At 38.4% G+C, this 13,293-nt stretch overlaps 3 protein-coding genes across 3 annotated transcripts; all 3 read right to left on the reverse strand.

The window, feature by feature from the left end:
• Window positions 1–317: 317 nt before the first annotated feature.
• Window positions 318–1,465, reverse strand: LOC124184571 (protein trunk). Its single transcript, XM_046574429.1, is given in 2 exon segments — window positions 318–885; window positions 1,004–1,465. Coding segments are annotated over 2 exon segments (567 nt in total). The 5' UTR covers window positions 1,080–1,465; the 3' UTR covers window positions 318–394.
• Window positions 1,466–1,921: 456 nt separating this feature from the next.
• Window positions 1,922–4,017, reverse strand: LOC124184272 (twisted gastrulation protein homolog 1-A-like). The gene is made up of 3 exons (XM_046573803.1): window positions 3,558–4,017; window positions 3,286–3,489; window positions 1,922–3,059 (listed from the first exon to the last, which is right to left on the reverse strand). Exons 1-3 carry the CDS (start codon window positions 3,763–3,765, stop codon window positions 2,719–2,721), a joined length of 753 nt encoding a protein of 250 aa, XP_046429759.1. The 5' UTR covers window positions 3,766–4,017; the 3' UTR covers window positions 1,922–2,718.
• Window positions 4,018–6,894: 2,877 nt separating this feature from the next.
• LOC124184818 (protein spaetzle) lies at window positions 6,895–9,879 on the reverse strand. The gene is made up of 6 exons (XM_046574922.1): window positions 9,588–9,879; window positions 8,469–8,607; window positions 8,175–8,374; window positions 7,996–8,055; window positions 7,582–7,685; window positions 6,895–7,487 (listed from the first exon to the last, which is right to left on the reverse strand). Exons 1-6 carry the CDS (start codon window positions 9,699–9,701, stop codon window positions 7,241–7,243), a joined length of 864 nt encoding a protein of 287 aa, XP_046430878.1. The 5' UTR covers window positions 9,702–9,879; the 3' UTR covers window positions 6,895–7,240.
• Between the last annotated feature and the right edge of the window lie 3,414 nt (window positions 9,880–13,293).

Below are 13,293 nucleotides of genomic sequence, written 5' to 3' on the forward strand. Positions count from 1 at the left end.
TTTCCGAACCAATCGTTCTGCTGTGTTCAGTTACAACATGGAAAATTCACGTTTCTGTGTTGTATTGTACAATTCCGTGCAAAAGTTAACAAGGATCAGCAGAGCTGATTGGAAGTTACACTCCATCGTATGAAGCTTAATTGATGAAGTTTCTTGATCTGATTTTGTTTTCATCTGTCTGTCCTTTCGTCTTTCTCTGTAGTAGGGTGTGTGACTAACTAATATTTCAGAATAATCAACCAGAATTTCCTCAATAGCCTTTATGTGTATCATTTACATAATTATCAACGCGTACTTATATGATTGTGTACGCAGCACAAAACATTTGTCTAACAAAATCGAAACATCGCGAAGTCACGTGCGAACACAAGTTGTTTTCGACATAGTGATGAAATCAGGGCTCGGCAACGACGCATTCGCAGCAGAAGTTGACTGCCCGTTCCTCCCAGACCCATAACTCCCTCATTTCATTAGGCGAGCTGGAATCGTCGATATTCGTTGGCGCAAAGGCGACGTTCATAGTCGGTGAGGGAATGCAGACGCCGGTGCGGCGGTGCGATATTTTCACGGTAAAAGACTTTGGCTTGCGGATGTAAGAGCCGTACCAGCAGTTGGTCTTCTCGCATTCCACAGTTCGCAAAAATCTTGGAAAATAATCGTGACCGAGATCGATCTACTCGATCTTAGAGTTGCACTGCCACGGTGTACTTTTCCGTACATGTCTGACTTTCCGCTTTCCACCCTCCGACGCGTTTTCCTCTCTATTCGCGTTGCCCGTTGGTGACTCCCTTTCGTATTTCATGTTAGAAAACTCGAGTTCCCAAGCCGGGTCGTTACTAAATGCAGAGTTGTACTCTTCGTCGACAAAAAACGACGGTATTTCATCGGGAATGATAAATGTTTGGAAAATTAATTCTCGAAGATTATCGAAGAGAAAATAGCAGCCGTAAAAACTGACACGGTCGAATCGTTAATTATGTGCGAAGTTATATCGGAGCCTTACTTATCCTGCGTTTCACGACTTCGGACACTATCGGCTCCGACCGAACGCTGATTTCTCTGGGATCAATGATGGACATGTATCTAGCATTGAACGCCGACCCCAGAACAGTGCTCAGGACGTTCTCCGGGATGGTACGACAGTGTTCAGGATCTGTGGGGTCCGCACTTGGTCCAAAATCAGCGCTTCTTTTATCGTTCGATACCTGGATTCGATCGCGTTTGATCGGTGCTCCGAATACGGCGAAACGCGTATATGATGCAAACACAACAAAGGCGCCAACACAATTTCCACCCTAAAGCCCATCGCACTTGGCAATAATCTATCCTTCGATTCTGAATCTAACTGTTCACCGGCAAGTTTCCTTCGTCACTTGTCTTCGAAGCACAATTTTCACTTTTCTTCTATCTACGGTTTCTTATAACTCTACTTCGACACAGTTTATCAGACGTCCATAGACCGTGTGGCGTTGGTCGTTTGGCAGGTAATCGTTGAATGAACCGACCTTAAAGGTTCACGACTTATTTGAGCCTGGAATTTTTTCCATTTCTTCCCGCCCCTGATTTGGCTGTAAGGTAAAAGGGAGAGGGTACAGAGGGTCCATTTCGTCGGTTCTACAAAGTCGCAAAAGGTTTGCTAATCGCTTTGTGTACTGCACCTCAATTAACCCAAGTACACCTAAGATATGGTTGAAAAACTTGGAAATTGGAGTTAGACAATAGAATATACAAAGATTTCCAACCGCTTTCTTACCTCTGCTGTCCGTCGATTATTCTTCTAATTATGCCGATTATCAAAACTTCAAATAGGGTCGGTTTATTCGGAATACAGATTAATCAATAGATGACAACGAGCAAGGATAATTAACAACTTATATGGTAATGAAAACGGTGATTTAAAAAACAAATAATGTTATTTTTTTTTATCTTCACTATATTTTTTTTACCATCCCAAACGTCTATATTCTGAACGTCTTTATGAGGCGTTGCGTTGTAACATACAGATAAACGCGCGAGTACATTGCTAGTATAACCATAGGTGCATATTATAATATCGTACAGTTTGAGAAAAAATTTGGGTCATTTCAGGTATCGCTAATTAAATAAACCTTACGAAGGGATAATGTTATAATATTTGTTTATCAATGTAGCGTAATAGATAAATTTCTAATGTGGTATAAAGAAACGTGCGTGTATTATTAATGATTAAAAATGTACAAATTAATAAGTCGTTAAAAGGTTTGAAAACTATCAAGTAACTCTACGCAGTGTATATAATTATACCCAGGCAATTGTATTCATATATCTTATACCTATACACATACACAGTGATTAATATACGCTAGACAATATTATTCGTATAAAACAATCGAGAAGAAGGTCAAACGCGTGTGAACGCGTTAAAGTCGTTATTTTTTTCCTCGAAAAATTAAAAATTTATAACAATTTCGATAGGAACGGTTTTCCGATATGGCGTACAGTTGATGCACCATCGTCTTAATGATATTTAAAATTATCAAGAAACCTTGAGAGATATTGTTTACGAAATTATGATGATAATTTTCTTCAATTCCGTGAAACAGGTGTAAAACTAGAGACCGTCAAATTTCGAGGTCTAACTAATATTTTCTAGTCCAGAGACCCTCGAGGCTATGTCACAGATCGTTAGTGAAGCGCGAGCCTCCGGGACGGCAGATTACGGCTGCGGTATTGATGTTTCTAATTCCTAAGCTCATCCAGAAGATAATCCTCCAGGTTATCCTCGGCGTCGTCGTCATCCTCCTGCCCGTAATCGTCGTACTCGTAATCAGCCGGCCGATTCATCAAGGGACAAAGTCTGCACCGTGACTCGTTTATGCCGTAGTTTATACAAGTATCGCCTACGCACTCGCAGCATCCGTTGTGAAACCACCTGTAACTGGCTGCTCCCATGCTCTGGCACGTTATCTGGCACTTGTTCCAGGAGCTGCATTGCGCTATGTAAGCAACCGTGCAATTCAGCGTCACGATAGTCGCGTCTCGACGACTGGCGAGGGTGCTACGATGCCTGGAATCTGCGGCTGGATAACGTGGAGAAGAGAATCAGAGAGAGAAAGAGAGAGAATTGGAACTAGAATGCCAGCCTGAGATAAAGTACAATAAAGTAAACGACGAAGTAATGGTAAAGAAATCGTAATAGAAAAATGAATAGCGAGATGTGATCGTAAATAAATAAAAAGTAAAATGGCGGCATGCGGAGTTGTCGTGGTAAAAGAAAGAGAGAGACAGGAAGTGGATCTTCCTTACCGAGGTGGTAAATAAGTTCAGGCCTCGTTTCGAAGACCGAGACGTCAAAGTCGACCGGAAAGCTAAAGCTCCTCCACCTCTCCCGGGGATCGGGGTCCACGGTTAGAGCCTGGAAGAGTCCTGGAACCGGTTCGCCCAATTCCTCGACGTGGGACTTTGCGCTGAGAGGATTCCGCGTCGTCGCGTTCCGTTTCGGGCAGAGATCTTTCGGGGAAATAAGACGACGGTTTTTCATCTCACGAACGGAAGCTTGAACGTACCCTTCAACTTACCGACGCACGAACAGCACTCGTCGTAGAGGTAGCTCAGGCAGAAAAAGCACTCCTTGCAACAGCTGCAAGTCTTCATGTCGCACTTGCAGTTCTCGGTCAACAAACACTTGCTCACTATGCTGCCGCAAACTGCCTGATTACAGGCACTTGTGGCTGATACCAATAACACCAGCCAAACTGTCAAACGCGCAATTACTTTACGCGACATCTTTCCTGCTCGCTGATTATTCGGTTACTGTACGTACCGTACAAATTATTGTCTCCCTTCGCTGTAACGTCGCCCACGCTTTTGTGTATGTGAAATGCACATGCTTTTCCTGATATCCCCCTCTTCCTTTCTTTCTTCTATCTTTCCTTCGTTGTATATTTACTATCTCGCACAGATATTCCTACGTATACACGCATATGTATCGTTATATGTATAATGCGTGCGCGGATGTCGTCCGCGTGTCTCTTCTCTTCGACGACAAGTTTTACTTCATCGGCTGTGAGTTGATTTGTGTTTGGGTTACTTATACCTTCGCAAGTCGTTCTCTTGTTCCTCCAGGTAAGGACGGGGTGGGGGTCAGGATGAGGGTTCAGACGAGAAACGAACGATTTGTTAGCCTGCCGTACAGTGAAATTTCTAGATTTGGTTATTCTACGGTACTTGTTAGAAATGTTTTCGTTTTATGTCACGAAAGAAAAATATTTCGCTGCACGGAGCGAAATAAGGATTGTTTGGATCAACAGCGGCTAATTTTTAATACTGCGGGCGGGGAAGAAAATATTTTACTCGAGGAAACTAATTTTTTTTTCAGCTAAATGATTTTAATTTTTTTTTTTTTTCTACAGTAGCAAGCACTTTACATTTATCGCATAGTTTCGATAATTTGATGTAAGTACGACAATAAGTTGATATCGAGGCCGTCTTTTTCAACTGGAAAAAAGTTTAAACAAACAGATTTGACATTACAACAACAACAGAAAATTTATAAGCATTGAAAACTGTATATTTGCATTGACCTCATGAAGGGTTGATATTTTTATGCGTGGCTAAAGTGTAGCTGAGAGCTTCGGTGTGTGCAAACATTTTTGTGGGTTAAAAAAAAGATGTTAATTGATCGAGACATGCAGACAGTCATGTTGTATAACACACCGGAATCCGCGTTAACATTTGTCAACAATCGAAGCACCGCTTGGCAGAACAAGCTTGAAAATATATACAACAGGTTGAAAAATTTGAGCGATCTATAATTAGATGCCTGTTTAATAAACATTTATAATCGTAAATAATAATCGCGAAAATCGCTCGCTTATCGCAAGTCTGTCGAGCCTCTTTTTCTTTGGATACTCTCACCTGGGTCGTTGGAAGAACAGGCATAGAATCAACCCTCATAGAACTATCCCCAATTCTTCGAGGGATCAAAAAGATATCGGGCACAATGCTCAGGGCAAGGGATAATGATGGGTACAAATAGATCATTGGCCGCAAGTTTATGGCGCAATTGTGGCAGTTGCAGGTATTTGTCGGTGTTGATATCCTTGGAAAATGAGTATTAACTGTAATTTTTCGAAATTTGGGGTTAGAGCCATCCTTTCGTCAGCTTAACGATAGTACAATAAACGCTTGAGCCTTTAGACAATTGCGCCATAAATCCATACTGCCTTGCCTGTAATTACTCAAGGAATTTTAGCAGAGCCTCATTCACGTCTGGATTTCAATACACCGGTCGTCGATAGCTGAAGTGTCTAGTTTACATTAATTACTGTCTTGGGATTCATCCGCAACTAAATAACATTCCTAAGAATTGACATCGCGCGGTGAGAAAGTCTTTTTATTTGTCAGGAATTCAAGGACCGTTGGAACGAATCTTACACTCGTTGTTAATGTCTTTTATCGGTAAGAAAATCAATTAGCCTTCCAAGGTTATGAGCTGGAAAATTCTGCTGTATCTTGAATCTTTTACCGCTTACCGCGTGGTCGATAGGCTTAAATTTTCAAGTCTCACGATTTTTAAAAATACAAAAAGATGGACCACGAAGAATTTATCAATTTTCTCCCTTGTCGAAGAGAAATTAATTCCATCAATTCCGGTGGATTTTTTTTCGTTTAATGTTCTGCTGATTTTTATGATACCAACAATTTTTTTCTTGAAACGACATTCAAAAACAAAACCTTTTTGTTCTTGATCTTCTTTAGAAATATCCATTCTTTTCTAGTAGAAACTCAGCCTTGAATATAAAATTTTTCAAATTGACCGAGAGTGATTCTATCCAAAGAAAGGCAGCAATTAAAAAATCCCTTCAGGTGTATATTTCCATACAAAAAATCTTTTAGACAAAAATATATGACTTAAATTCTCGATCCCTTCGGTTTGGCTTGGTCGATTCTTTGTGAAATGCCCCATATAGTATACTCATGTACTAAATTACTAAATACCAAACATTAATAATAATTGATGGGCATTGAACAATAAAAATTTCCCACAAAATTTAACATCTAATTCAGATGAATATTAATATTAATTTAAAAATTTCATAGATTTTGATCGTTACTTTTCGTATACGAAAATTATTAACTTTCAATAAGCTTACATATTTGGATAGGTACTTGATATATGAAATTTAAGACAACTTTGAATATGAAATTTCAGAACAATTTTTAAATCTCATGCATACCGTCTATTAATTTTCATATACAAAAACTATTGACTTTCAATGAACTGAAAGTTTAAACAAAAATTTTATGTGAAATTTAATACATTTTTTGAATATGAAATTTGACAATGGTTTTGAAGTTTTAAATTACGTATATTAATATTCAATCATTTAGGTCGTTGAATATTAATATGCGAAAAGTATATCTTAAATGCTTCACATGTGTTTTTCTTAAATTTCAAACAGAAGTTTTTAATACAATTTATTACACAAGTATTTCAATACAATTGCGATATCGTACAATCTATTACATTTTTATAGGCTGCGTACAATATGTAAATAAATACATTGATGTGACGAAGAAAAAAAAAAAAAAAACAGTAAATGCGAACGGTATAAAAATTGCTGCAGGCGATAGGTCGAGCCAAGTTCATTCGATAAGCTTATCAACTTGGCCCTACTCGATACCCGCAGCATTAAACTATTTAAGCTAATTCCAAAGCTTTGTACGCTATTTAATTAGCGAATTAAAATGATTGTGACAATCTTAAAATTTGTCATTATTATTGCTATTATTATTATTAATTTATTACCTAACGTTTACATCTATTATTTCTTTACTATTGTCTGCGGCTGTTGGACCGACTTTCAGATGTTCAATTTATCTAATACTATACTTACGTTGTATAATATAATATACAATACAAGTCACATTCTTTGGTTTTCATCAAAGTCAAACTTCCAATATAATAATATAATCTAATTGTTTTATGATTAAGTAAAAACTAAACGACGTATCTCCTATATTCTCCAAACAGCGCTCAAACAATGAATTTTTCGCTACACCGTCAAGGAACAAAGTTTTATCACGTATTGTTTTGTTTCTTTCCAACGAAAATCTTTAACAGTTACCTACTTTCGCCGAGATATTCTAACTACAATCTAATCATCGTTAACACGGGTGAAAATCTGCACAGCCATTATCTTCACGATTGGCTCGTTAATTTCGTACTATCGTCAATCGATGATCGACCGGACTTTTTCTACGTCGATACTTCGGTAGATGATCGGTTCTGTGTCGGGTTGGATCGGCTTTTGAACTTCATCCAGTTGAAAGGGAATTGTATTTTGACGTGACAGCAGCAGCTCGATGGAAGCTTGAACAACTCACGAATCGCCGTCCCGTTTTCGCTTATCGCAGCAAGTTGACGGTAGATGTATTTCTGCTTGCATACCGTCTTGTACCCGTTTCCAAATTCACCGGTCACCGAACATTGTTCATCGGGTTTTCTGCACAACGGTTAAAAATCAATCAAACACTGCGCTCCGACCTTTTCGGCCAATCGATAATGCGAGAATTGATAATCGCACGCGTCGTACTTACTGGCACGTCTCGATCCGGATTCCTTGCCTGAAGCCTTCTTGGTTCACAATGAACAGCCAATCTTCATCTCTGTTCTGAGCGGTCTTGGGATAGATGAGCCGCTCCTGGAAAATAAATTATAATTAGATGCGAAATGGCGCGGATGCGTAGGTCAAAAAATTAGAGTACGTTTGTAGTCAATAGTACCATTTTTGCTTATCTTTACAGAATGTCCTGTTACTTAATTCGACTTTTGATCTCTTCAATTTATACTCAATTCGTGACCGAAATACGACTCTGACAAAGTGTCGTACTCAAGTTCGATACGCTTTATTGTTAAACGATCAGACTTCATGCGGGGATTTCAAGTAACGAATTAGTCACATTTGGTACCAACTTTTGCAGTTATCTTTCGGGGAAAAATTTGACACTTACCGAAGCGGTGCAAAGAGGAGTGCTGTCGTCTGTGTTGAATCTCTCTGTGATATCGTCGAGCTGAAAATTGTTTCCAATTACCGCCCGTCTCTTTTACGCGATTGTACGCTTCAAGTGAATCGGCAAAAGAGATATGGTTTACGGTCGTTTTCTAGAAAAAATAGTGCGAGAAATCTCACCATGTCGACTACGGCCAGATGTTTGAGATCGCTTTGCCGCTTTATCAAGTTGCTGACGTAGTTCTCGGGGTAGAAGTCCGTCTCCTCGCAGAAAGTTTTATCTATGCATGCCGGATCTGGTCCAGGTATGAAGGTTCTTGGCAGATGCGACGGATCCTGGTCAGGGAAAACTATATTGTCGTTTGGTATTCTGTCACGTGCTGAAATCAGAGAGAGAGACGTCAGAATGATCCATGCGCTTTATGCCACGGTTTTTAGGGAAGAGGAAAAATCATAGAACAGCCGTTTACTCACCGATCTTTCGTTGTCTATCTACATTTAATTCGCTCGGCAACAGCCAACGGCGTTTTGATCTTGGACGAACGGACTCGTCGTGTTGGTCGTCGGACCTGGACGTTATCGGCGAAGGCATCGATACGCTTATTTCGAACATCTGCAAGAGCAAGTTTTGAACATAAGAAAAAAATTATTTTAATTTTCTCCTAACATAATCGTGCAGAGCAGTGATAAATTTTAATGTGAAAATTTGTCCTAGGATCTTAATAGTGTCTCGAAATCATGTACAAAATTTTGCAATACGATAAACTGCTCGAGTATTTGAGTTTCAACTCGTTATATTCGATAACGAGGTAAAGCTGGAGAGAAAGAGAGAGAACTGGGAAGAAAGATATACCGGCAAGCTTGAAATACATTCGCGTGAAAGGCGAACGGCAAACAGTTAGCGGAATTACTTGTATGCCAGATAGCATCAGAAATCGTCAAGGCCTCAGCTGAGGGTAAACAGTTCGTAACTATATTTATATTTGGAACTAATGATCGAAGATGGTCCCGTAAAGGCGTTATCGGAAACTCCGAATTCGGCAAATTCCTTAAAATAATAAATATCGATAGAATGTCATCGCACGCCGAAAAGAGAGTTTATTTACCGTTTAAAAATGTATATTTGCATATGGAGAAATAAACGTCTCGTTAATATCATCAAGTTTTCACTGTGGGCCAAGGAATGGTTGATAAATCACAATTGGCTCAACTATGCGAATTTGATAATAATAAGAAATCATTGTTAACGGTAAATGAACTCTTTTTTCATCGAATAAAAGACATTCGTACTCGCGTCAATGAATGTTTATCAGTTTTCTCTCGGTCTGCACACAGCAGCCTGTGTTTATATTTCAACGTTCCGAGTGACGCTCGTCACGTCAATTATTCCGCAATCTGTACCTAGAATCCCATTGCAGAAGGCACCAGCAACTATCGTTACGTAATGTAATGACTCGTAGACAATTCGTATGCACTGTACGGAGATGAACTTTAGGTAAAAAATATCCGTTTAAGACGAGTCGGCGACACGCGAAATATCGGTCAACTTTTGGAACTTTTTGAAGATTATCATTTTTAGAAAAAAGCACTTACCATGGTGGCCAAAATTAATCCGACGAGAACCAATCTGCGAGACGGTTGCTTAGGCGGCGAAATCCTCGTGCCGCTGGATTTCCGTCTTGTGCCGGCTGTTATTATGAACGTCATCTCACTGGCGCGATTTCAGCTTCGCGATTCGATTAAGCGAGTTGCGAGTCAGATCGACGCGTCACTTCGAATGGTAGATAAAATCACACAACTAAGGAATTTATTTTCACAATTCCGTGGCTTCACTTCTTGTTCACTAGGCAATCGGTGAACAATTGTGCAGCAGGTTTATTTTCACAGAGAGTTCAGATGAATGTATGATTTTCACACAAAGTCAGCCGATATGGTTCGTCTAACAGACTGCACTTGATTAAACCCGCTCAACCTTGTTCCCTGTACTTATAACCAGCCGGGTTATTCGCACAAGCCAATAAGCGCCGAGGCGAAGGGGAAAAGGGATTTTCGCGAGTGGGGCGTGAGGATTAGGACAATCCGTAAGCGCAGGACACGTTTATGACGCTGCAGACCCGTAGGGGAAATTTTAACGGAAAGGGTCGGTATAATGGTGAAATTTTTATTGGTTGCCGAGTCGTTTATACAATATACCTGAACTATCGTGAGATTGAAGCTTGAACCTGCGTATCGACGCGAATTTCAAAGCGACGACGATTTCGGGCTTTACTCAAATTCAGCAAGCCATTGAAAAGATGACCTGGTATTTTGTAAATTTAAGTCATTTTCAAAGTCACTTTGCGTGGTGCTGATTTTATTTTTCATTAACTTTGTAACGACGTATAGTCGTACGCTGAGTATTTGTCAAGTAATTATATCAGTAACTCATCTGCATGTGTTTAAAATTACAAAACTTTAATATACTGGAGATATAAACAAAAGTTTAGACATTGATGCTTCCTTTTAAATCGCTTTCAAAGGTTAATGATGAAATAAGGCTGAAGTTAGTAACGTTATCCCTTCGATAACATAAAGAGTCACTCTGACCCAAACTTTTTTCTACTCAAAGAATAATTCTTAAAAAATCTCTCTCTTTTCAGCTATTTGTTCTCATGTTTATGACTCATATTTATACTTCTAAACTACACTGTTACATTCCAAGACAGTAAATGTGTACCCCTGAATTTTTTCAAGCAGATCGTACTCGTACATTTGAAATGGTAACACATAGAAAATGAGACAAAGTCATTTTTGCCCAGATTGTTCTTCGTGATCGAAAAAATAGGTGTGATCTCTATGTATTATTGTAATGATTTACCTTTTGGAAAAATCGTTATTTCGCAGTTGCAGGGGTGTCTGTAATGCAGTAAATTATAACAAGGCAAAACTTATTCATATTATGCAGACTTAACTCACTGTAAACTTGCAAAATAGTAATTTTCTACCCCAATGTTTCGTTACGTTAACGTTACTAACTTCAGCCTCATTAAACCGATTATTTTCCACAAAGTTAGTGAAACAGATCTTTGTTTCAACAGTTAATTCAATTGAAAAAAAGCTTTCAGTGACATGCCGGAAACTAGTTTTCTCAGCAAAAAAAAAAAAAAAAAACCAACAAAAAACGATTCCTCGTCGAGCTCTAAATCTATCCTTTAATCGTATACAATTCCATTATTAACTATTTTCACATTTCTAATTAGACGCAGCTTCGCAGCTCACGAATGTAATTATTTGATAAATACTCGATGCGCGACTTTTTTCGTAATGAAAAAAATAAATAAAATGTACCATATTTTAGCCAACCAGCTTCCTCGATCAAAAGCACTCAGTAACAGTGATACTTTACACGTTCAAGATAAACTTTAGTCACGTATTACGATGACTCACGACAAGATCGAGTCAACGTTGTAATAATTAATTATACCACGGATTAATTAACAATCACGCGCTAGTGGACCAAGGAGAAGTCCCTACCGGATGTTCTCATTGCACGAGCGTAAGCATCTTGAACTCTGAGATTTCCTAGAGTCGAATGAATAGCGAAAGCCGACGATCGTACTGCGCACGCGTTCAAGAGCCATAAAAATATTGTTCTACTCACGATCGGAAACGTGAGGCGGTTATTAATTTTATTTCGTATACAACGCGCTGCTTTTTACGGTTCGAATCTCACGCTACCGAATGTTGAGTAGACGCTCGCGATCAGCGACCTCTCGATGATTCATCTCGGGTGCAAATCATATTTACATTTTTTTCGCCTTAATGAAAATTTTTTCATACCGGTGCTCAGAGTGTCACGTTTTCCTGTTTATCATTCGTTACACAGAAATTTAATAATACAACGAACGGCAAGCGGTGTCACACGCTTTAGTGTAATATACATTTCTAGTAACGTTGCACGAATTTCGTTCATAATTTGATTGACTCTATTCTGTAAAAACGACGACGTTTCTTGCTGTTATAATCATCTAAATTTTTATCCACCAAGTCCCAAGTTGTTGAAAATAAATTAATGAAAATGGCAAATGCCGTCAAAATGCATTTACAACGCTTTGCATGGAAGACGATAAACGTTTATGATGATTCTCGTATTATTTTCAAAACTAACTGTGTCCGTAATAAACTTGTTAATGCGAATCAAAATATGTTAAACCAGCTGTGGAATTTAGCTCGGTAGTTTTTGTATACCGTAGTATACAGAGCGAGTCAATCGAAACTCCGAGAATGGGAGGAGCTTAGTTAACGAACGACTGATTCAAACGTTCAGGCTAATCTTGTGTCTGATTCGCTTTTATATTGTATATGACTTACGTCTTAAAATTCATACAATTCAAGTGAAATCCGTGCAGCTTAGCAGGGGGATTATTAGCAGCTGTTTATACATATTACTAAATAATTTCGAAACAAAACCAAAGCCGAAATTTCAATTTTTCCGTGATTTTGACATCTTGTCGTATGTACTAATGTGCAAAGAAACTGCAAGTTTCAGACATCTAGCTCTCACGGTTTCGGAGATATATTTCGATTAATTTTTGCTCAAATTAAATTCGCATTGATCAAGTCATTTTTCTGGAACATGGAATATGTAAATTGAAAATATACGAAACATTTATTCAAAAGCTAAAAACACCAGCCACTTTGTAATAATTTCTACCGAACATTGGGTCGTATTTTTCCTCCGTTTAATGATCCATTCAATATTTCCTAAATCTACATCAAAGAATAACAAAATTACCGAACTAATGCACACACCTATTTGATTTTTCGAATGTTATTTCTTTAACATCAATCGATTTCTTCACTTTCCTGGTCGATAACCTCAAGATATAAGTCTTTCTTAACTACCGCGTAAAGTTAATGTCAACTTACTCGATTATTAATATATTTATACAGAGCGATATTCAAATTTTTTATTTAAAATTTGCCAAATAAGCGCATGTCTCCATTTCGATGAGAAGGATTTAAACGTCTTCATCTATCAAAGTGACTTCCTGAAATGATTTTGGGAAATCTTTTGAGGATATATCATTTACCAATTGTATGCGACCTTTAATCTGACATCAATTTTTTAAAATTGGGCACCTTGAACAATTTATTTTTATTTGGGAAATAAGATGGATGGAATAATTTGAACACAATGTGATGCGCAATTTCAATGTTTGCAATGTTATATGTATAAATAATATGTTTATTAGTCGTTAGATGTTGAAGTTATGCATACGATGAGTAATATGTACAAATAGTTACACCAAAAAAAGAA

This window comes from Neodiprion fabricii, chromosome 6, assembly GCF_021155785.1.
Source record: "Neodiprion fabricii isolate iyNeoFabr1 chromosome 6, iyNeoFabr1.1, whole genome shotgun sequence".
NCBI lineage: Eukaryota > Metazoa > Arthropoda > Insecta > Hymenoptera > Diprionidae > Neodiprion > Neodiprion fabricii.